This window comes from Oryzias latipes, chromosome 7 (genome assembly GCF_002234675.1).
Source record: "Oryzias latipes chromosome 7, ASM223467v1".
Classification (NCBI taxonomy): Eukaryota; Metazoa; Chordata; class Actinopteri; order Beloniformes; family Adrianichthyidae; genus Oryzias; species Oryzias latipes.
In genome coordinates, this window is record NC_019865.2 from 9432633 (window position 1) to 9457528 (window position 24896).

General features: G+C 41.0%; 1 protein-coding gene across 1 annotated transcript in view; it reads left to right on the forward strand.

Annotated features, from left to right (window-relative positions):
- Positions 1-24896, forward strand: part of LOC101160409 (contactin-3) — a 50795-nt gene that overhangs the window by 20579 nt on the left and 5320 nt on the right. The window contains exons 9-22 of the mRNA XM_011476944.3: positions 54-190; positions 4419-4548; positions 5031-5181; positions 5291-5418; positions 6989-7158; positions 9563-9680; positions 19570-19728; positions 20139-20288; positions 20367-20437; positions 21054-21288; positions 21668-21777; positions 22787-22973; positions 24131-24243; positions 24380-24548. Of these exons, the coding sequence (XP_011475246.1) occupies positions 54-190; positions 4419-4548; positions 5031-5181; positions 5291-5418; positions 6989-7158; positions 9563-9680; positions 19570-19728; positions 20139-20288; positions 20367-20437; positions 21054-21288; positions 21668-21777; positions 22787-22973; positions 24131-24243; positions 24380-24548 (2028 nt within the window). The remainder of the gene's footprint in view (positions 1-53; positions 191-4418; positions 4549-5030; positions 5182-5290; positions 5419-6988; positions 7159-9562; positions 9681-19569; positions 19729-20138; positions 20289-20366; positions 20438-21053; positions 21289-21667; positions 21778-22786; positions 22974-24130; positions 24244-24379; positions 24549-24896) is intronic.

Genomic DNA, 24896 nt, shown 5'->3' on the forward strand with positions numbered 1-24896 from the left:
AGCTGTCAGTTTCTTGTCAGACACATAACTAGGGGATATTTCTGTGCCCCCAGCCAAACCTCAGTGGATTCAGACCATGAAGGACACCGCTCTGGCCATAGAGGAGAGACTGAACTGGGAGTGCAGAGCTAATGGCAAGCCCAAGCCCTCCTACACGTGGCTGAAGAACGGCCAGCAGCTCCTTTCAGATGTAAATATATTCCCTTTTTCTTCCTCTTACAAATGTTTCATTTTAAAGACTTCATCTTCAGCTCATACTTCTATACAATCAAGCTCGGTATGAACATATATGTCTTTGTGTATGCGTGCGTGCAATGCAGATTTAGCTGAGAGTAGAGTGTAAACATGCTGAAGAGGTGTGCCAGTGATGAGACATGGTTGTAACTGTCAGTGCTTCAGCCGCTTTGGCATCTTACGCAGTCATAGAGAGTGGATCAGTGTTGTCTCCGAGAGATTGCTCCATTTCTTCTGAATGGAGTCGAGGGCTGTTTTTCATTATTCATGGTGCATGTTTAAGCTCCTTCAGATTTTGGGACAATGGGTTTAATCTACTGTGAAATTTACTATATAGAGCTGTTCGCTGCACTTCAAACCACGAGAGGAATCCTCACAGTACTCTGCATATTCAGGAGCCTTATCAGTAGATCAGTAGCTTTAAACTTGGCTGACTTTAACAGGCTTTTTGGAATTTATTTTCTTGGCAGCTCTAAAGTTAAGGCGTACCCCATTTAAATAGGACTGCAAGCATAAGCAGTATTATAGTATTCTTAAAAAGACACTTTTAAACTCAATAACTTTATTGTATTTATAATATGCCTCCTGCTGTGAATTTGTGTTTCCCCGTCAAAGAGCAAAGCTTCACAAGATGGAGTAAGAATTCAGCTGTACAACACCAGATTTAAATGACAGAGAAAGAGAAACAAGCAGCTCCTAATACTCTAAACATTGTTGTTGGTGCACATTTATTCAAATGCTCGTGTTGATAATGCAGCATGGGAATTGAAATACACAGGGAATATTTTTACTGGAGTTTCTTGAATATTTAACCCATATTTGTCACATTTGATCCATGCTTTTTGAGACCCCTATGTAATTAGCAAGATCCGAACTTTTCTTAAAAGCCCATTGTATAAACCTTGGTTCTTATTGTCTGTCCTGTAGTTCACTATCATTCCACAAGGGGCAGTAGAAGTGCTTTTCCTGCTTATTTCAAAACGGCCACTTCCATTAAATCTCAGGGTGTATTAGGACTGGACACGTTTGATTCGCTTAAGGTGAACCAGAGTTCGTTTTCCTCGATAATCTGGAACAAATTTTCAGTCTGAATACACCCAAGCGGACCCTGGTCCAGACTGAGTTTACAACGGAATTCCCTTTTTCTTCTTCTACGGCCGTTTTCTGGTATTTTAGATAGCTCTTCCCATGTCAAAATGATTTATTCTTATCAAAAGTGTGGCGTCTGTAAACCTTGTTATAATCGGATTAAGGTTTTCTGGCCCCATGTACACAGTTCAATTCTAATCCGATCTTTGATACGATCAAAGACATTTTACACATGTAACCGCAGCTACTGTTGTGAGCAAATACTTACCAAGTCACCAACAGATCAAAACGTATACTTTCTATAACTCATAAAAAACAATGATTCTGAATTTTTTTTTGTCTCTTTATCTCTGTGATAACTACCGTAAATAGGAAGGTGTCTTATGTGCTGTATTACTTTTTCTTTAATAAAAAATGATTAGAGCGCTCTAAAGTAAAATATTGGGCACAAAAGTTAGGGCTGCTGTGTTTGCTAGATTTTTTATTTTTTTTTTGCTTTTACAAAGCTTCCAGGCAATAAATCAACATTGTAAGAAAGATACATTTGTGGGATAAGAAGCAGAATATGTGTGGTAGACCCTGTTGCTATTGATTCTTACCAATCAGGTGCTGTATAGAACTTAATGGAAGCTGTATATTGGAGGGACGTGTGAAGAAGATAAAATTGTTTCATTTCTTCAAACTTCAATCATCTCAAACATCAAACACGAGTCAATGTCTGACTAATCTGCTTGGCATTGGCAGAGAAGATCAGGCAAATTCTCCATGGATGCTGCCCACATCCTGAGCTCTGTCGCTCATCCCACAAATGCATGTCCCCAACAAATGCGGCACCATTTAAAGACTAATTATCGAGCTGTCTTACGCTATGGATTTAATGCTGAAGCCATTGTTATAACAAAAATCCCAGCAAAAACACACATTTTCATACTTTCTGTGTTGTGTTTTGAATGGATAGCTGCGAGAATTTGTTTGGCCACCGATCAGCTGCTAAAATTTTTTTAACAGATTGTAGGTTGGAATAATAACTAACACATCTGTCCAAACTCATCTCCTGTAGAATCTAGTTTTCTACCTCTGTCTGCCAAATTGGTTGTTTAATATGCAATTGTAGCCTCTGCTTACAGTTTGGATTGAATTGCCAACTTTTCCCGTCCACTGTGATTTCAAGACAAGTTGGCTGCCCGCTTCCTATTCATTTTGAAAGCAAAACACACTTTCGTTTTCATGCGAAGTCTGTACCCCAATTCTGTCTGGATAGCAGAGTTTTCTGTCAAATTGTGTCTTGTTGGCGACACTAGAGAGAGATCACTTTTATCTTCAGCTGATAAGAGCTGAGCTGTTACTGTAGTGAAATTAAACTGTCAGGGTTTAATTGCACAAGACGTGAGGCTGTCAGAACACCACGAGGACTTAAGTGATATACCTCACTTAAAGTACGGTCCAGTCCCACACAAGTGCCAAATATCATGCGCTCGCAGTCGCTCTATCTGTCACTGCAGCAGGGATGTCTTAATAAAGCCGTACATAACATTAATTCCCAACAGCTAAATGTGTTTGCTATAACTAACTGAAGAATTTATTACTGTTGCACATCACATTTGCTGATAAAAGCTCTGAGACTCATCTTCTGCTTCGTATTAGTTGTATTCATCTTACGTCACCCCGGGAGCAATTATCAAACTCCTGGCATGTTTCTTTCTGAGGAATTTCTCTTATATCTTTCTGAAAACATTCCCTTTAACCGTGTGAGGTGGGGATTATTAGACTACATGCATTTTCCAGTTTTTTCTAGACAGACTGTGTAGGAGGTTTTTTTTTTTTGAGATCTTTGTTCTTTACTTTTACTCTCTCTTTTTTTTTACTATTGGCTTTAGGTATTTTATTTTTTCAGAGTTAGTTGATCACATCTAATTTTGTACCTTTGCTGAATACAAAGATTCTCACAGAAACAACACAGGTGTAAACAGTATGACTGAGAGGATGAGCTGAACCTGGTTGAAGCAGGAAATGACATAAATCCGACCCTACAGTTTTTATCAGAAAGGGGAGTCTTTATTTTAACACATTCATCCTGGTTCTTCTTTCCTGAGACCCTGCCTGAGAGGCTGTCTGGTGCTTTTTGTGAGTTATGGTTTATGTCTGCCTCTCGGCCGTAAAGCCTGACTGATGTCGCTCTGCAATGGTTGTGGGGCGGCTTTTCTCATTTTCCCGAAGGACTCTCAATCCAGTTTACAGTGACCATTTGTTTGTTGGTTACCTTTATCCATAATAACTCAATATCAGTCAGCATTAAAGCTTCTGCTTTCTTTTCTCCTGTGGATAACATGCTCTTTTTCAAGCCTGGAGGCTACAGGTTTAACGATTAATTGATGAATAGATTTATTTTCCTATGATCCAACCAGATCGATCTGTCTGAGACAGAATCGAATCGACCTATACCATTTAAAAAAATTGTTTCAAAAGGAAATAAATCAATTAAATTGATAATGGAAAATACCATTTTCAAAGATGTGACCATACAATGTGGTAGACTGTTCTAATAAGGTTCCCTTTGGATTATTTGAATGTGGAAAAACAACAGTGGGCTGAACTTTATGAAAGTAAATTATGAATGGATTTGCTATTAATTCTTGTTTACTTGGTTGTTTGTACACACATTTAATTTACACTTGATTATCTTGCAAAAAATAAAAGGAGTCTGGAATGCACTGTTCAGTATAAAGATAATTATCCCTGAGTCACACTGGTTGATTTGATGTGCTGGATTGATTTTAGATCAGTGAATCGGATGGTGCAAATGAACCAATATTGACTATGAATCATATCATCAACTACAAATTATGAATTCATTCGTTGTTAAAATAAATCGTTACACCCCTAAAGACACTTCTATCCACAACGGGTTTTGATGAATAACAATTTCAAGCAGACACAAGTTTCGTCTGATCAAGTATGATGAATTGTAAATTCCCAGCTGACCTTTGTCCGAAAAGTGCTTTGAATTTAAAAATAATCTTAAAAGTGAGTGTAGGCAACTGTGTACACTTATGTGTCTGGTAAAATGGTAACCAAGCCTCATCTTTTCTTCACAGGACAGGACCGATGTGGAGGATGGGGTCCTGTCGGTGTCGATGCTGACATTAACAGATGCTGGCATGTACCAGTGTGTGGCTGAGAATAAACACGGTGTCATCTATTTTGCTGCTGAATTAATGGTTCTAGGTAGGATGGCATTTATCCTTTAAGTTGTCAAATCATTATTACCAAACAATCTGAAAGGGCATCTTACTGTTTTTCTTAAAGGTTATCTAGATTAGCCGATAAAAGGGTTCGAGAAGGTGACTTTAAGGGTCAAACGCTTTTAAATGTATGTTTCTCTTTGTGACAGTCTTTACTTTGAGGTCACGATGGGAAAAGGGCGATAAATTCTCCATATTCATTCTTCTTTTGCCCCAAAAAAACCCTCTTTGAGTTCAGTAGTGAATGCATTTTAAAATCTTTTTGCATTCACCCGTTAAGAAGAAGCTTTTATTCAGAATAAGTCACGAAAGATAAAACTATTAAAAAAGCAAATAATTTATTTCCTTGCCATCACAAATGTTTGAAATGTCTATTACATTTCCATGAATTTTTCAAAACTCCTCACATGTTTTAAACAACATACAGGCTTCAGCTGACTTAAAGATGTTTCTGTTTTCTGTCAGCTTCTCCTCCAGACTTCACAGGGAACGTCCTCAGATCTTTGCTCAAAGCCAAGGCAGGAACTACCGTGACTTTGGAATGTAAGCCCAAGGCCTATCCCACAGCCAACATTTTATGGAAGAAAGGAAACCTTCCTGTCCAGACCAACGACAGGTAAGCATGGAGACGAGTGAACATTTTAGACTTGGCCATTACGCATCAACACGGATTCCATTTGCGCGCTGAAAAAAGTCTGTTATTAAAATGACTCTTTATCCTACAGGGTCACACTTTCTCCAGACGGAACTCTGAGGCTTGCAAACGTAAGCAAGTCGGATGCAGGCAGCTACACGTGCTTTGCGAGGAATAGATTTGGCATGTCAAGCACAACTGGAAGGCTCCTGGTTACGGGTGAGCTCTGCTGTTAAATGGCAGGCTGCTTAGGCACTCCACTTAGTAAGCAGAATTCACTACAGGTATGGATTATTAGAGGAGGGAGCTATTGCTCTTATGTGCAGAAATGAAGGGTGAAAACTCCAGAACAGGGGTCTGCAACTATTAACACTAAAAAGAGCCATTTAGTCTATTTTTTACTGTCCAAAACCCAGTAGAAGCCACACTTTTGTGTTTTTGTAGCCATTAAGCCATTTATTTATAACTCGGAGCTTTTAAATAGTTACAATTATTTGGATTACTGGACTTTTCTGTGTTCAACAAGTTTAATTTCTTTCATATTTGATAGCAGTACAGACACGTTTCTTTGAAAATAAAATCCACCCGGTGTTGAATAAAATCCTCCTGCTGCAGCAGATTTACTTAAATTATAAATTCAAAAGAAACAAACAAATAAAACTGTATTTTCCATTATTATGGCTTTGGTGCGCCACCGTCCTTCTTCTCCTTTACTAAATAATCTAAACATGTTATAAATCTATTGACGTAACCCAATGTACTAAAAAAAATGTAACCAAAACTATAAACCCGATATTTATTGAAATTCTTAGCATTTTTTCAAAGGCAAAGAGCCACAATGGAGGGTTGAAGGAGCCACAGGTGGCTCCAGAGCCTCAGGTTGTGGACCCCTCGTCTAGAAACATCCTCAGAGGAAAGCCTTTGAAGGAAATGTTAGAAGCAACAAGGGCCTGCTGCAACAATGCATTCAATTGACTGACGGCTGGAATGTGGTTTCTCTGAAAGAGGTAGAAAAGACCGAATTACAACTGCAAATAAAAAAATGTGGAGGCAAGGAAAGCATTAGTGAGGTGGTGTCAAAGATTCTGCTATTGTTGAAAGTGTTTGTCCAGCAGAATGACGGTTTAGTGTTCTCCGAATTACTTATTGGTTTAGTTAATGTGCTGAATGCTATTGTCTGCTGTTGCCAAGGACAGCTCTTTTAAAAAAAAAATGCTCTATTATCCTCAACAGTCGCAGTGGTATTCTTACTAGTTTAATAATTAAGTTGATTTTCTTTTCAAGCTATTATCTCCACTCCACAGTTTTATTTAAGGTATGATAAAAGACTGTCGTAGCATTTTCACTTGATTTCTGCAGATTCATTATCTCGATTTATAAAGCACAGAGCGCTTCACCAGAATATCGCTTCAGAAAGCTTTGAAGCTGCAACCCTCATTTTGTACTTGATGTGCAGAGGGGCCTATTACATGACGTCTTATCGGATCTGCAGTGTTTTGTAATTGCTATCAGGATTTCAGGAGATTATGTGAGCTGTGTCATCCTGAAGTATTACATATTTAAGGGGTGGCAGGCTGCATGTTATCACACATTATTTGACTGAAGCTTTCACGAGACCTTGTTATATATAGACGGCACAGCTTTGCCTCTGAATCACAACACCAGACTGCATGGTTGTTTGTTCCAGAAAGTGCTGCTTGGCTGATTCTATGTCAGCAAACTTATCAAAGGTCTTTTTGTTTGCTGCCTGGTCGAGTCACATGTTAGAACGATTGATCTTCTGCTTCAGATCCAACCAGATTTATCCAGGGGCCGGTGGACATGGAGATCATCGTGGGTGAGAGCATTGTGTTGCCCTGCCAGATCACCAGTGATCCCGTACTTGATGTTTCCTTCTCCTGGGCCTTCAATGGACAGCTGATCGCCAAAGGAGATGGTCACTTTGAGCTTGTTGGAGGGGTGAGTGATATCATCACCTCCATTGATTGATGCTACGTACACACCGGTAATGGGATTCAGCGAGTTTTTGAATGCACTCATAGCCCATGGTGTTCACAGTGGACTGCTGCTACCAGATACTACAGCATGGACCTACAGTTGGAAGAGTCAAAGCAGTGCAGATCTGACGAATCTTGGTCCAAGCTTTTTCTTTCAACGCTCTATTCTGATATATAAAAAGACTTGATGTCATATAATTCCAACCGGACACTTATCGAAATTATTCATTTCTCCTCCATGATCACTTTCAAACATCTGGGACTTCCGTAAATTAAAAGGGATGCCATTTATACCTAAATTCAGTTGGTTTAACTTTCAGTGTTCAGTGGCGGTGCATTTTGGATGTGGAGCCCGAAAATGGAATTAAAATGTGCGTTGAAACACACGAGTGCAAGAGTTTTGAACGCAGAAGCCCGAAATGCGCATTTACATGCGTCTACTTAGGCCTTTGATTGGAGGCGGTCGCCTTGACGCACATAACCGAGGCCGGTGCGAACGTTGCATAAATAAATGTGTACCTCTTTGTTTCATTTTTCTTCTGCAGCCACTGTCAAACAACACTTCCACACTATCTCAAAGGGATAAAAACCAGTGAAAATGTTGCGCCTGTGTCAAAAGACGCTTTAAGGCCCGTACACACCGGGACGAATATTCGCCAGGCGTTATTCGCCAGCGTTTTTCGCCACGTTTTTTGTGTTCACACCCAGGCGATTTTCGCTGACGATGAACAGGCCTTTACACATTATATGTCATTATGGTGTGAGCTATATGCTAATTGCTCAACCACTGTGACAAGCTTCCATTGTTTTAAGTGGTCTTCAATTCTAGCTCTAAAGGCCTGTTCACACCGGGACGAATTTCGCCGGCGATTTTCGCCGACGTTTAACGCCTCGTGACTAAACAAAGGGCACCAACGAGAGTGTGCACACCGACGCGAAAAAACGCCACGCGTTAAAGCGTCAAAAAAAAAAAACGCCTCGGGTTCGTTTTTTTTTTTCGACGCGTCGCGTCGAAATCTACTCGACCAATGAGAATGGCGCTTTTGCTCACGTGTCTGGAGCTTCTGAAGTTACAGTAAAACACAACTTGGGGGCGCTCAAACACAAAACTGCCTTGCTGAGCACACATACCAGCGAAGAAGATAGACGCCAAGTAGCGTCTACACAGCCGCGAAGCAATAATGACGGACATTCTAAAACATCCCCGAACCAAGCACCAGTTGGAGCTACTGGTGCTTGAAATATTCATGTTTTCTTTGTTTGATTCTGACAAGCGTGTAAATACTTGCTCTCTTCTTCTGAGTGAAAAGCGACTTTAAGAAGCGTAAAGTTGCGCAGCGCCACCTTGTGTACAGGAGTATTTCTGTTTTACATTAAGCGCCATCTAATGTCAGGGAATGAAATTGCATGTTCACTCCACTCATCGTCAGCGAAAATCGCCTGGGTGTGAACACAAAAAACGTGGCGAAAAACGCTGGCGAATAACGCCTGGCGAATATTCGTCCCGGTGTGTACGGGCCTTATCTCTGCTTTTTAAAAGATTTGTTGGTCCTAGATTCTGCTTTGACATGGCCTGCTGCATATCCCCCTCGTCACAGCAAGCAGATACACATTATTAGATGGGTCTTCTAAAGGAATCAAAGCACGGCAGATGCCTAAATGACAAAAAGCTTTCAGAAAATCCTCACACCCCTTAAGAACAGCCCTTCTTCTTGTGTGTGTTGGACAATAAGCTTATCTGAAAGGAGACTCCTTCCTCAGAAATGCTAAAATGTCCCCAGTCCAAAGAGATTATCAACTTAACTTTGCAGCTTCAGGATATTTAATTTCCATAATTTTGCCACATTGGCTCTACGACTAGTTCTGTATTTCCCATCTAATGCCCAAAAAAGTGTTTTGCCACTAATCCACTATTTGTTGCAAATTTTAAACAAGTTTTAACAAAGTTTTAAACAACTTTTGAAGCCCTTTTTTTTCCAGCTGATAAGAAACTGATTGAATTGCCTTTTTGAGTGGATAAATACAACTGGTTTTTAAGGGTTACATTAGAAACCTTTGAAAGATGGAAGTAAAAAAAAACAACCCTGCAACCTTGTCAGAAGAGAAAAAGAAATCACTCCAAAAAAAATATTTTTGTGAATAATGGCCTTGAGCTTTTTTATTTCACCTCCTGCAGAGCAGCTGCTTGTCACCTGGTGCATGCATAAATTTTACTTTACTGTTATTTCTCTTGCAAAATAGCTCCAAAATCTGCAAACTGTTCTTGGAGCCACTACTTTTGCACATGCATCACTACCTTGCTTAATAAGCTGCTGAAAGGTCTGTTATCTTTAATGCTACATAAAGCCTCACCTCCTCCTCTGCAGAGAACAGCAGGAGATCTGATGATCAGGAACATTCAGCTTTACCATTCTGGCAAATACATCTGCGTGGTAGATACTGATGTGGAGAGCCTGTCAGCCGTGGCTGTATTGATCGTGAAAGGTAAGGAAAACCTCCTCTCTGCTCCACGCTCAGTAATTAAAACAGGGCATGCTGCCAGAATTGTTAAATTAGTAAAAAAAAAATCCTTCCTGAGCTGTAGAGAGGGTAATTGTTAAAACCTTAAAAGCATGTGTTTTGCCTGGAAGAGCTAACAATCCCAAGCTTTTTGTGTTTAATGAGAATACAGACAATGCCGGCTTCTAGTATGTATAAATTTACTCTATTTTTTCCTCCTCTTGCCCATCGCAGCCATTTATAGTTTTGCTTGACTGTTTGTTGTCTATAATAGCCAGTTGATTCTTTCAAATGCTCTTTGATATTTCATTCAAAGATTAAAACAAAAACCCTGGAAACTACGGCTCTAAATGTTTCAGGACTTGTTCTTTTTTTCTTCTTAATGGACAATATCGAATGTCGTTTCCATGCATCTGACAGGAGATGTCTGTCTGAGCTCACCCACGCTGTGTGGATTCCTCCAAAGATGTGAAATGGTTGAGAAATACGCTTGTAAAAAAAGACAATCTTTTATAGGAGGGGAAAGTTTAATACTTCTGCCCTAGGATCAATGCTCAACAACACACAGCTCATTGACACTGTAAATACACAAAATGTCAGCAGGGGGCGAGGGATGATTTTGTTGTCAGGGTTTGAAAAGGTTGAATCTATATCTTTATCTCCTAAAGATATCCAGCAGTTGTTCAGCTCTGCATATTCAAGATGTTCTTAGCAAATTGTCCTAATGAGCTCTCCTTTCTAAAGGGCTGAGGAGGAACACTGCTGATTTCCTGGAAGAAGCAGGAGCATGCTAGTGGAAATAGATTGGTCTACAACTGACTGGAGACAAATTTGTCTCTGACTCAGACTGTGCATTATTTACACTTCCTGCTCACGGCAGCTGTCACGGATGTCTCATAGTTTGGATCAAATGGCTTCAAAAAGCGTGAAGCTGGATAAGGAGTCGGTCCCGAATGGGGGAAAAGGGCTTTTTGCGATAACCCTTTAACAAACTAGTGGTGTTGCGGGCATATGTTTCACATGGTGTGGGCGTGTTTGTGGTTGCTGAATTTAGAGGATGATTTGTGTTTCAACTGGAGACTATTTCCTTTTAGCATGAAGTATTGAATGGATTTTATTTATCACGGAAAAGGACTCTGGAGGACACTGTCGTCTTTGGTGGGGGTTTCAGCTCTTCCAATGTTGACGAGCTCAACATCACATTTTTTTTCTTCTCTCTAAACACAACCAACTGTTGATTCACCCATTTTAAGACCCACTCCAATGAAAAGGATGGTTTTAACATTTACTTGTGGCATTTTTCTCATTGAGGGCGGACAAACATTAAGAAAATTGCATTTCTAACTATTTTTTTTTTTTGTTCAAATCATTGTGAATCAGGGGCAGATGAAAAAATGCTGCTAGGGTGGCAAAACGCCAGAATGGAAGGCCATTACAAATGAAAGAATCATCAATACAAAGTTTTAACAGTTTTATTAACATTATTGTATTGATTTCATGTAAAAAATATAGATTTTGTCATTTATTTATTTTTTGATGATTTCTTATTGTTTGTCGATAATGATACTTATAATGTCTCAAAAATTTGAGGGGGGAGGCAAGTATGGGGCAGAGCTTTTTGCTGGGGTTGAGCTGCCCCCCCCACCCTTAGCCCTCCCTGTAGCTCCACCCCTTTACCACTTGCAGACAAATCGATCATCTTCGTTTTCCTCCTTCGAATTGGCATCTGGCTGAAAACTGTACAGATGCATAGCTCCTGTATTGTTTCTCCATTTTTGTTGCACCAATAATGGGGGCTGTCAGCTATCGGGAGAGCATGTAAACAAATGGATGATGAGAAATGGGGCGCGCTTACTCCAGTCCCGCCCACACGCAGAGGTGAATTTCTATTGAACTCCTGCGGCTCTGCAGAAACTATGTCCTAGAATACGACACAGGTTCTTCCATTTTTTGTAAGGATGTATCAAAACAAACAATGTTGTTTTCAATATGAAATATGCGTGTGAAATAGCCGGGTTAAGAGATTTTAGTGAAACCATCTGACTGTAGTTAGAAGAACTTAAAAAAGAAACCTATGCAGCTTTGGCTTTTTTTGGTGGGGAGGGGGGCTGCTCTCTTTCAGACTGATAAAAATCACCTTTTGGGCAAAATGATAGCCCGAAAAAAAGGAAAGATTTTGATAGAGTCTCACCAGATGCATCTTCTGTCCTGAATATGGTGTGAATCTGACAGTACTACATATTGCAGTTCCTCAAAAGATGATATCAAAAAGAGACGAACTTTACAAAAATAACAAATGTATGTGTTTTAAATGTAATGCATAGAGTAAGACTTAGAGCTAGGTATCACTGCCAAGCTACTGATTCAGTTCGATTTCAGCTCACAAACCTTTTATTTGTTTCAACGCGATTTGAAAAAAATGTAGATTGATTGGAAAAACTAAGTGAAAATCTGCTTTATTTCCTGAGTAATTACCACAAATTGCTTAAAAACATTGATTTCATGGATCAATAATGCATTTTCTAAGTGAAGTTCACTTCGATTTTGAATAATCAATTTCCTAAACTCGGCCTTAATAAGTCTGATCTTCATCTGTGATGATGAGATATTGCCTCATCTGTCGCCTACAACTATTTATGTTTTCTAATGGGGAATTTCCATTAGGCCCAACCCAGCGCTGCAGCTCTGGCTGGTTTCTTGGAAACAAAACGTTCAATTCATCCTGCTTTTCTAGAGACAAACTGTTGCGATACCAGTGGATGACATTTTAGTCACAAATGTCATGTTTACTGAGACTTTTGTTTAAAGGTTAGAAATTTTAAGTTTGGAGTGTTTCTAGATCAGTTGTTCATTATTAATAATTATCTTGGCTCCAATAAATACCTTAATAGATTGATGATGCTATTCCTTATTGTATTTGCTTGATTTAATCCTGTTAAAACTATTGTTAAGTGCTCGGGACAGAGGAAAAGGCCAGAGCTCCACTTTAAATACTTCATTTAGGAATCTTTGATGTTTGCTCCTAAAAATCCATTTTTTCATTATATGCTCATATTCCTTCTGCATTTAGCTGGACCTTTAAACTAAACTACAGTGAAAGATCAATGTTGAACCAAACTGCACTGGCTGAATTTAAAGGAATAAAATATTTGATAACTCACTGTTCTTTTTTACATTTACAAAAAGCTAGGCAAATACAAAGTATGACAGAACATTAAAATTCAAGGTTGGAAATATCATTTCCCAGGTAATGTACTTTCTTTTAATAGCATTGTATGCCTTTTTTGAATTGCACAGGAAAGAGTGGCTGAACTTTTCACGTATATTGTATGTGGTTCAGATTATTATCTCCTTTCCAAAATGTGTTAATAAATCTGAAGGTTACTCTGGGAGCTTGGTCTATCATAAAAGACTATTTCCCTAGTTGCTATTTTAAGGAAAGTGATCTGGATCTTAAAGGGGTTCGTGGGACATGGAGTTTTTGCAGACAAAAATGAGCCATAGATGGCACTGAATGCTGTTTGCACATGTGCAAAACAGAAAAGGAATTGCCTGTTTATGCATGAAAAGTCGAAGCGTCTTGTTTTCTGCTAAACTGTTGAGGGCTGTTTCTTGTAATAATGTGTGGATTATTCAAAAACAAGAGGGAAACTGTCAACTTTAATTTTGCAAACTGAGTTATTGTAAAGTTTTGCTGCAAGATCACTAGGGAAGGAGGAAGGAACCTGAGACCTGAACCCCATCAAAACTGAACTAAAATGATCATCCTCCATAACTGCATACTATGAGGGACAGATGAGAACACATTAGGCTTGAATTCCTCTTCTCTGTGTCTACCTGTGCTCTCCACTGGGATTCTCCTTTTACTGTGATTACTTTAGTCTGACTGCTCCAACACATACAGACATTTATGATCATACTAATTCAGTTTAATGTTATTGGCAATGGTTCTGAATCAGCTCGGTCATTCCTCAGATTTGGATTTCCAATCTGCTTTGGTTTGCCTCGGCGAGCGATGCTGAAGGTCAATGATAATCGATCCTGACGCCAAGACTCTTGAGGTTCTTGTTTTTTAACAATGGCAGCTGTTAATGTTTGAGGTCCACTCCATGATGCCGCACAAACACTCCACCAGGTGTGATAGTGATTAAGGAGAAGGTCACGGCGTGAGGAAAACATCATAGTCATTAACATTCATACCACTTGGTGAGCACTTTTACCTTGTTTGACGGTAGCACCACCACCATTACCCCAAAAGGGACGCGTGGAAGACTGTCTGCTTTACATGTATTTGTTATGTTCTATTCAGATCAGCATCCCTCTGAGCCTTGCTTGTCCCAACACAGAACATATGAACACTGTAAGCATCTATATGTCCGAGCTTTGAGGACAGTGAAAGTAGTCTCTGTACTCCCTGGTGCTTTTGTCAGTGATATTAGCTGTCAAAAATGACAGAAAAATTAAAACAACTGCATCATTAGTATAGTTTTCATTCACAATTTAATGTGAAAAATAAAATTCCAAGCTTTTAAATTTTAGACTAAAAACAATCACACGAGTCATGACACATAATTGTGATACCCCTTGGAATAAATCCTAGGAAAGTTTATATAATATTTATATTTTGTGCATTTATATAGTTTATTGAAAGTTTGCCTAGTTTTTTAAACATTTTTCTTTTCTTTTATTTATATATATATATATATAAAAAAAAAAAAACTTGCCCCTATCACCCTTTCGTGGGTGGTTTCTCACTCAAGCTCGGGTCCTCTACCAGAGGCCTGGGAGCTTGAGGGTTCTGCGCAGTATCTTAGCTGTTCCTAGCACTGCGCTTTTCTGGATTGAGATGTCTGAGATCTTTCCAGGTATCTGTTGTAGCCACTCCTCCAGCTTGGGGGTTACTGCCCCGAGTGCTCCAATTACCACAGGCACCACTGTCACCTTCACTTTCCAGGCTTTCTCCAGTTCTTCTCTGAGTCCCTGGTATTTCTCCAGTTTCTCATGTTCCTTCTTCCTGATGTTCCCATCGCTTGGCACTGCCACATCCACCACAACGGCTTTCCTCTGTTCTTTATCCACCACTACAATGTCTGGTTGGTTCGCCATTACCATCCTATCAGTCTGAATCTGGAAGTCCCACAGGATTTTGGCCCTTTCATTCTCTACCACCTTCGGGGGTGTTTCCCATTTTGACCTTGGGGTTTCCAGTCCATACTTTGCACACACGTTCCTGTATATTATTCCAGCCACTTGATTGTGGCGCTCCATGTATGCTTTACCTGCCAGCATCTTACACCCTGCAGTTATGTGCTGGATTGTTTCAGGCGCCTCTTTGCACAGCCTACACCTTGGGTCTTGTCTGGTGTGGTAGATCTGAGCCTCTATTGCTCTGGTGCTCAGGGCTTGTTCCTGAGCTGCAAGGATGAGTGCCTCAGTGCTGTCCTGTAGGCCAGCCCTTTCTAGCCATTGGTAGGATTTCTTGATATCAGCCACTTCCGTTATGGTCCGGTGGTACATCCCATGCAGGGGTTTGTCCTCCCATGAGGATCTGTCCTCCAGCACTGTATCCTCTGCTCTCCATTGCCTGAGACATTCACTGAGCACACTGTCATTTGGGGCCTTGAGCTTGATGTACTTATGCATCTTGGATGTTTCATCCTGGATAGTGGCTTCTACGCTCACTAGTCCTCGGCCTCCTTCCTTGCGGCTAGCATACAGTCTCAGGGTGCTGGATTTGGGATGGAACCCTCCATGCATGGTGAGGAGCTTTCGTGTCTTAACATCCGTGGTCTGTACCTCTTCCTTTGGCCATCTTATTATTCCTGCAGGGTATCTGATAACTGGCAGTGCGTAGCTGTTTATTGCCCGGGTCTTATTTTTGCCATTGAGCTGGCTTCTCAGGACTTGCCTTACCCGTTGGAGGTATTTAGCTGTTGCAGCTTTCCTTGTTGCCTGCTCCAGGTTGCCATTTGCCTGTGGAATTCCGAGGTACTTGTAACTGTCCTCAATGTCTGCTATTGTTCCTTCTGGGAGTGAGACCGCTTCTGTGTGGACTACCTTGCCTCTCTTTGTCACCATCCGACTGCATTTCTCGAGCCCGAATGACATCCCAATGTCAGTACTGTAGATCCTGGTGGTGTGGATCAGGGAGTCAATGTCACGTTCGCTCTTAGCATATAGCTTGATGTCATCCATGTAGAGGAGGTGACTGATGTTTGCCCCATTTCTGAGTCGGTATCCATAGCCAGTCTTGTTGATTATTTGGCTGAGGGGGTTCAGACCTATGCAGAACAGCAGTGGGGACAGAGCATCACCTTGGTATATCCCACATTTAATGGACACTTGTGCAAGTGGCTTCCCATTGGCTTCAAGGGTGGTTTTCCACAGCTTCATTGAGTTTCCTATGAAGGCTCTTAGAGTCCTGTTGATGTTGTACAGCTCCAAGCATTCAGTGATCCATGTGTGTGGCATTGAGTCATAGGCTTTCTTGTAATCAATCCAGGCTGTGCACAGGTTGGTGTGTCGTGACTTGCAGTCTTGAGCGACTGTTCTGTCAACCAGGAGTTGGTGTTTGGCTCCTCTGGAGTCTCTACCAATGCCCTTCTGTGTGTCACTCATGAATTGATCCATGTGCCTATTTATCTTGGTTGCAATGATGCCTGACATGAGCTTCCATGTTGTGGAGAGACAGGTTATTGGCCGGTAGTTGGATGGGACTGCACCCTTTGAGGGATCCTTCTGGATCAGGATCGTTCGCCCTTCTGTTAGCCATTCGGGGTGAGTTCCATCTCTTAGCAGCTGGTTTATTTGTGCTGCCAGGCGCTCGTGGAGTGCAGTGAGCTTCTTTAGCCAGTAGGCATGTATCATGTCAGGGCCCGGTGCTGTCCAGTTCTTCATACCTGAGACTCTTTCTTGGATGTCTGCCACTGTGATGGTCACTGGATTCTGTTCAGGGAGGTTGCTATGTTCTTCTCTCAGAGAGACCAGCCACTGGGCATTGCTGTTATGTGCTGTCTCTTTCTCCCATATACTTTTCCAGTACTGTTCAGTTTCTAGCCTTGGTGGGTCTGCTCGGCTGTTTTGACCCTGCCACTGAGCGTACACTTTCGCAGGTTGAGTTGCAAACAGCCTGTTTATCCGTCTGGCTTCATTGTCTCTTGTGTACCTCTTTAGGCGGCTGCTCAAGGCTAGGAGCCTTTGTTTGGCAGTTTCCAGTGCTTCAGGTATGGGCATCTGGCTGTATCTCTTAGGTACTTTCTTTCTCATTGTACCTCTTTGAGCCTCTGTCAGCTTACTCACATCCTTCCGAGTTGCCTTGATTTTGGCCTCTAACCGTTGCTTCCATGGTGGGTATTGTTTTCTCCCATGGTTACTCTTATAGCCAAGCATCTCAAGGATCACTGCTGCTGAAGTGTAAACCAGTTCATTGGTTTCTGTGATGGTTGTGGTAGGAATTGCCCTCAATGCTTCATTCACAGTTTCCAGTAGACTTTCAGGCGGTACATCACTTAACCGTTGTAGCTGGTGTCGGGGTTGCCAAGTGTTCATTCTAGACATGATCTTGTCTTTCAGGTCAGTTGCTGCCTCGCACAGCGTAACTGTGGTTGTTGGGGCTGTGTAATCCCAACCAGCGTGGTTACATGCAGAGAATGTGGAATGAATGGAGATATATATATATATATATATATATATATATATATATATATATATATATATATATATATATATATATATATATATATATATATATATATATATATATATATATATATATATATATATATATATATATATATATTTCTCATAACTGTACTCTGTAGAACATATGTTATAAAAGAAATTGATCTCAATTTTAGTGTTTTTTTGCATTAAGAGAAATAAGACCATTTAATGATTGAAACTTAGGTTTTGGATCTATTGTCTAATTTAATGTCCAACTCCAATCATCTTTTTAATTAATGTAATAGCGTTCCCAGTGATCTTTTAATAATGATATGCAGTTTTTAGCCAAAATCAAAAGCTTGTTTTCTAGGACATAGTTTCTGCAGAGCGGCAGTAGTTCATTAGAAATTCACCTCTGAGTTATGGGCAGGACTGTTGGCGTGGAGTAAGCGCACCCCCTTCCCATCATCCATCTGTTTATACGCTCTCTTGCTAGCTTGCAAAAATAGCGAGCAATGCACTAACAGTTTGCATGACTGAATGACTGAAATATTTCACACTAGTTGGTTTTAAGGCATAAGTATGCGTGTGAACACTATCTGTTTTGTGTACATGTCGACAGGTGGACATTTTTGCAGCTAGCAGGTGTGTTTATAACATTTGAGTGTGTGTGTGGACAGGCTCCTCCCCTTTTTTTTTCTACATTTGAACCTTACCATAATGATTAACAACCAGTAAACTTGTTGCTTTATGCTGCTTCATGGTCTTATCCCCCTTCACCTCCTATTATCACCCCCTACCCCCCCTCTCTCTATCGTCCCTCTCTCTTCTTCCCCTCTTTCCTTTTCCGTCCGGTCCAACACCAAAGATTTTCAGACATGATTGAAATTAATAAAGTTTGGCCTCAATTACAAAAGGGGTTTATTCAGACATACCTTTGGTTTGTCTGAAGATTAATAACCCCTCTTGTTAAAGTAAAATATGTCCAACACAAGAGGCCCTCAGCTCTCATCTGTCTGCCTAGCTGTTGGACAGGACAAGTTAAAAAAAATAAAAAATAAAAAATAAAAATAGCGAGCAATATTGCAGCTTTCCAGCCGTACAGTTTTGAGCCAGATGCCAACGTGGACGAGGAAAACGGAGATTTATTTGGATCGGTTTGTCCATAACTGGGTGTTTCAGAATGGAGCGGAGCAGGGAGCTTGTGGCCTGCCATAGCAGCTTCTACGTTACACTTACAAGCATTTTTACAACTGCATCTTTTTGTCTGCTCCTGATTGACAACAATTTGAATTAGGAAATACTCAGAAACTCAATTTTAAGCTTAATCATGTTAATACATCAGAAAAATGCCATAGGAAACTGTTTTCATTAGTGGGTTTTTAATGAAAAATATATGTAAACAATAAAGAACATAAGAAGGTGTAAATCCAGCATTGTCAAAAAATCAGTTAAAGGTACGGTAATTTATTAGAGCAAGTTGTAAAGTAGCAGAAAAAGCTAAAAAAAAATAGCCCCAAACTACGACGGGTTAAGTTTTAAAGCTTAACCCGTCGTAGTTTGGCCTACATATACCACAGTTTTTTTGTTTTGCCAGATAATTGATTGTTTATTAGGATGATAACTTAATAATTGTAAAATTTTGATTAAGATTAGAACCCTTGTGGAACGGAGGCTGGATGCATTATTATTCTGCAGTCTGACTCTGAGCTCTCCACCGGCTCTATTATTTCTGAAGGGGTTGACACATCCATTTAAAGGGAAGCTGCGGATGAAGTGAAAGTAAAGCATCAAACTGTTTAATTGGTGAGACAATTAAAGGAAGCAAAAAAAAAAATTGGTTTCTTCAGGGCGGGGAGGCCCTGCTTCATTTTTTAATTTGAAACCTGTGCACCGACTGACTGCTGGTGTTTAGCTGATCAAAGACTGAGGACACTATGAAAGACAGGGATTACATGTGTGAAGCCTGAAAGGAAACCCTGAATAAATGCTAATTCTTTATTATGGGGAATTGCTTATAATGAGAGGTTTTTAAAAGTGTTATTTACTTATTGATCCAGAAACTTTAATGTTTTGGCTTTTTGGCTAAGTAGGTCCAGTTTTTTCATGTTTTGTTTGTGTTGCTCATATTTTTGTGCAAAAAGAAAATCCCGACCACACACGGTCTTTCATTGCGTGCACCTTACATCGTCTGTTCCTGTGACTGCGCCAGGCGCCCCCAGTCCTCCAGACTCAGTGACTGTGGAGGAAGTGACAGACAGCACGGCCCAGCTGGCGTGGAGCCCCGGCAGAGACAACGGCAGCCCCATTACCAATTACCTCATTCAAACCAGAACTCCTTTCACTGTGGGCTGGCAGAGGGTTAACACAGGTACTTGAATAAGATGAATTTTCTATCTCAAACCACATGATAGTTTCTTCATATAATTCAAAGATTTCCATTGAGAATTCCTTCCTTTATCCTAGCAGTTTGACTCAAAAAATCAGAATCAAGATTTGGGGTAAAACTGCTGTTTTGTGATTTAATTATGCACATTTGAATAACTCTGCAGTTAAAATTAACTGGCTCCCACCTTTATTGTGTTTCTGTAAGGTTTACAGTCAAACGTTAAAGTCCCATTAGCTTTTGTGTGAAATTGACCCATCGCCTGGGGGAGCTGTGAGATGCTGACACGGCCGCGCTTGGGAACCATGTGGTGGTTTAACCCCCCATTCCAACCCCTTGATGCTTAGTGTCAAGCAGGGAGGCATGGATTTGAACTCATGACCTTCTGTTTGTAGTACCGGAGATCATCAGTGGGAACACTCTGACAGCCACTGTGGTGGACCTCAACGCCTGGGTGGAGTATGAATTCAGGGTTCTGGCCAAAAACAGCGTTGGGGTTGGAGAACCCAGTCCAATTTCCGTCAAGACGAGGACGGAGGATGCTGGTGTGCAAAAATTCATACCTTTAGCACTGCAGATTCCTTTATTCCACATGTGGACATTGCTGAGTTCTTTGTTTCTAGTTCCAGATGTGGCACCGGGAGATGTGGGTGGAGGAGGTGGCAGTAGATCTGAGTTGGTCATCACTTGGGAGGTAAGTCATTAGTCCTATGTTCCACTCTGTTATTCAGCATTCAGGAAGTCAGGGTATTTCATCCTTGAATAAGGTGCTTAGTGTTTCCTGCTGAATCAAAGCCTTGGACTCCCGCTGTGCTGATGTGTGTCATAAATTAGAGGCCAATTGAAGTCTGGCACTGCAGTTTTGTAATTTGCTGTTAAGAGTCTTGCCTCTAAGCCATTGGTAATGTACAGAAAACCACCAGACTGAGCTCCTACACTTAATTTCATTGTTGAAGCCCAGTGTTTACAAAACCGTTACACAATCAAATGCAGTACAAGCACACTGCTTTTGTTTAGCAGTGAAAAACAATGCTGATAATGTCAGGGACTGAGTTATCTTGTTGTGTTCTCATTGTATTAAACAGAGACTAATGCTGCAGCTTTAAAGCTGTTTGTGTCTCCTTTGATAAGCCCAGATGTTTTTGAAATAGCATTTTGCAGCGTGTTTCATTTTATCAGGTGGGTCACAGAAGCAATTTGTGGGTCATCCATTTCCAAGTCTGTTGTGATTGTGTGAGCCCAAGGGTGGAGTGAATGTGAGTGGTTTGTATATGTTTTAATATCACTATAGTTTTGTGTTTCACTCTCAGCCTGTTCCTGAAGAACTGCAGAATGGCGAAAGCTTTGGCTACATCATTGCTTTCCGTGCCTTCGGAGAAGTCAGCTGGATTCACGTGGCCACTTCTGCCCCCGGTGCATCCCGCTATGTGTACCGCAACGACAGCATCGCGCCCTTCTCTCCATTCCATGTCAAGGTTGGCACTTACAACAGCAAAGGACAGGGTCCTTTCAGCCCAGTGGTCACCATCTACTCTGCAGAGACGGGTAAAGGAATGGATTTGAGTGTTTTAGCAAGCCAGTTTTCGTTTTTAGAAGGGCAAAGATCACAAGATAATGCTTTTTCCCAAGCAGAAAAGGCAGACACGATCACAACACATTTATGTAAGACTTGGCGAGTGCTTCAGAAATACCACCACTCTTTTCAGCTGATGTGCTGAAGTAAAAAACCTGTTGATATTTAGATCTACGCCATCCCTCCAGGTGTTGAGTGTGAGGACTGTCTGTTTATGATGATTCATCAGAATAAAGTTCAATAACAAGGCTACACATTTATATATGTAAGAAATGGAAAGATTTGTTCTTCTTTTCTCTGTTGTGTTCAGGAGACAACAGAAGCTTTCAGTTTCATGTCGTCTGATTTCAGAGCCAAGTGGAATGCCAGTGGGAGTTTGGGCCAGAAGTGTCTCAGCCTCGGAGATTGAGGTGAATTGGCAGGCTCTCTCCATCACTCCTGAAAGAGTTCTGGGCTATGAGGTACTCTTTTCTTTCTTTTTTTCCTTTTCTTAAATGGAAAAAGATATCTCACACAGCACAGTTCAGTGTTTGCCATCACCTCTGTTGCACTTCAGAGCCATCGCTTCCTAACGGTGTCGCCATGGAAATGGCTGCATTCGTAGGGTGACTCTTATAGCCAAAATTACAGACTTCTTTGTATCAACATGACAGAAAAACATGTCAGACAGTTTTCACAAAAGAAAGGAAAATTGCCCATTTGCAGCCCATCTTGTGTTGGTGTCATTTTGGAAAGATTGTGATACAAAGTTTAATAAAAACCACCAACCCTCAGCCTCATGTCAGAATACCAAGAAATGCCATCAACAACAGTAAACACTGAAAAAAGAACGCACAGCACTGACCTGAAATTATGTCAATTTTTTTCCCCATATTAAGCTAAATGCTTTTAATTTGGATCACTTAATTATAGTCTTAGTTGTCATCAGGCACTAGAGCAGCACATCATCTGCATATGTCGGAGTAAAATATCAATATGATTAAAGAGCTTTTATCTTTTTGTTCAGTAAGACTTTAAGTTTTTGTCAGTGTGCACATGTTGGTAAACTTCTGCTAAACACACAGGAACAAATTGTGCTGGCTACTTCGTGAAAATGAATTTAATAATGCAAAAAGAGCTCCGCTGCGGACATCGCTGTTGTTGATATCCATTGTTAACGTTAGCTACTTCCAACGAGTGACGTCGTTCACCGTTGAGTACTCTTCTGCGCATGTGGGTCACTTCTGGGTCATTTCACGGTTACACAGGAGATCACAAAAGTTTGCATTTAATTAGAAATGTGAACGGCCTCGCAAAAAAAATCGGATTTTGTCAAAAAATCGGAATTGAGCATTAAGCCCTGCAGTGTGAATGTAGCCTAAGGCATTAAGAAGTCCTTTTTTTTCCCACCATCTACAGTTATCACGTATTGCTACTCACAGACACAGCTTGCTCTTACATGCCAGCTGACATGCTCTCTGTCTGAATTAGGTGGTCTACTGGGAGGACGACACAAAACCGGAGACCATGGGAAAGGTCCGGGTGCCTTGGAACCAAACTTCGGTCACAGTGAGCGGCTTGGCAGGAAACTCGCAGTATTTCCTAACAGTTAGTGCCTTCAACACAGCAGGCACCGGCCCGTTTCTTCCTGCAATCAACGTCACCACAAAAAAACCACGTAAGTTGCAGCACACAAAGCCTTTGATTTTGGAACCACACTGCCTTTGGTATAGAGCCAGAGTTTCTGATGGCTTTGAATAAAATCCATATTATTTTTTGAATGTTTTTTTTAAATTTGTGCATCACAGTTGAAATGTGTTGATAGATGCTTGTATGGATGAGAAGTCAGGCAGAAATTGTACCCTTACATAGTTAGATTGCTCGATTCTAAACCAATGATATTACATTTCCAATATGACACAAGAAAGTCATGTTAAGTCCCACTCTGGTCATCTTCTGATCTATTGTGAAAGTGTTCCCAGTGATCTTTAAATTATGATCAGGCCATTTTTATCCAGAAACCTGTCATTTTCTAGGACATAGTTTCTGCTCTGGCAGGAGTTGCAATTCCCCTCTGAGTTGTGGATGGGACTGTTGGCATAGATTAAGCGCACCTCCTTCCCATCCTTCATGTGTTTACACACTTTCCTGATAGCTTACAGCCCCTCACACCCCCACCCTAACATTACCGGTGGAACAAAGTTAGCGAGCACAATTGCAGCTATCCAGCTGTACAGTTTTGAGCCAAATGCCAACTTGGACAAGGAAAATGGAAGACCTACATGGATCAAGTCGTGCACAAGTGGATGCATCAGAATGGACAGAGCAGGGAACTTGTGGCTCGCCGTAGTAGCTTCTACATTACAGCTTTTTCCAACTGTATTTTTTGTCTCCTCCTGATTCACAACAATTTGAATAAAGAAATACTCAGACATGCAATATTAAGTGTCATTTTCTTAACATCCTCCATCTTGACAGGAATGCCACAAATACATGTTAAAAACACCAAAAATGTAGTTTTCATTGGAGTGGGTCTTTAAAGTGGCTATGTGGAAAACTGTCCAATCTGAGACAGGAGACGGGGTTCAAACCCACAGTTCAGTTTGGTTTAAGCCTCTCTGCTTGACACTCAACATCAGGGGTTTGACTGGGGGGGGGTTAGACCACCAAATGGTTTGTGAGCTGTGACTGCAGCCCACTGCTGCTTCTGACCCATCCCCTCAGGGAACAGGTCGAAAGCAGGGCAGAAATTTCATACAGCCAGTGTGTGACAGTTAATGGAACTTTAATTTGTTTTGTGGTGACATACAAAGAAATGATGTTTGTATCATGCAGCTCCAGCTCAACCTCCACTGAATGTTGAATGGACACTAATTGGCTCTCAGCTGTCGCTTTACTGGGAGCCTGTGGTGGCAATGGAATCGGAGTCTGAAGTTAAAGGCTATCAAGTGAGTCCCAGTTTTGCACCAAGGTCGCTTTTAATAGTATGTGTCAGGCTTAGACAAAGAACCTTACCGCCATACTGTCAGACCGAGCATGCATAGTTACAAGGCATCATCCTGCTCGTTTCTCCTTCTCGTCCAGCTTTCATACAGGAGGCAGAGACACAAAGAGGTAAACACTCTCACAACAAGCAATTCAACAGCGGAGCTGACCCTCCCCGAGGGTGACGATGACTACATCATCCGCATTCAGACCACGAGTGAAGGAGGTCTGGGGCCAGCCTCAGATCCCATACGAATACACAAACTAAGTAAGCTTGTGTTTGATGTTTTACAAAGTTTAAGTGGTAAAAATGTTCTGAGAGCTGCTCTTAAAACGTGTTAATGGACCCCGTGCCTCAGAAAATTTGATGTCGAAAATCCCACAGACCTGCAACTCCTAGAGCCATCCTTTTTTTTTATTTACTGGTTTTAACACTCAACACTTCTTAACTCTGACAGGAGCATTTTGTCCTCCGTTGAGTTTATTAATGTCCCCTGCCACCTCTTTTGGGTTTATGTTTTGTTGAAATATGCAGCACCATCCATCTCTCTGTTGCCGACTCTTTTTGCTAGACCCTATTACTGTCCTGTGGGACTCCAGAAGGGCTCTTTTTCAC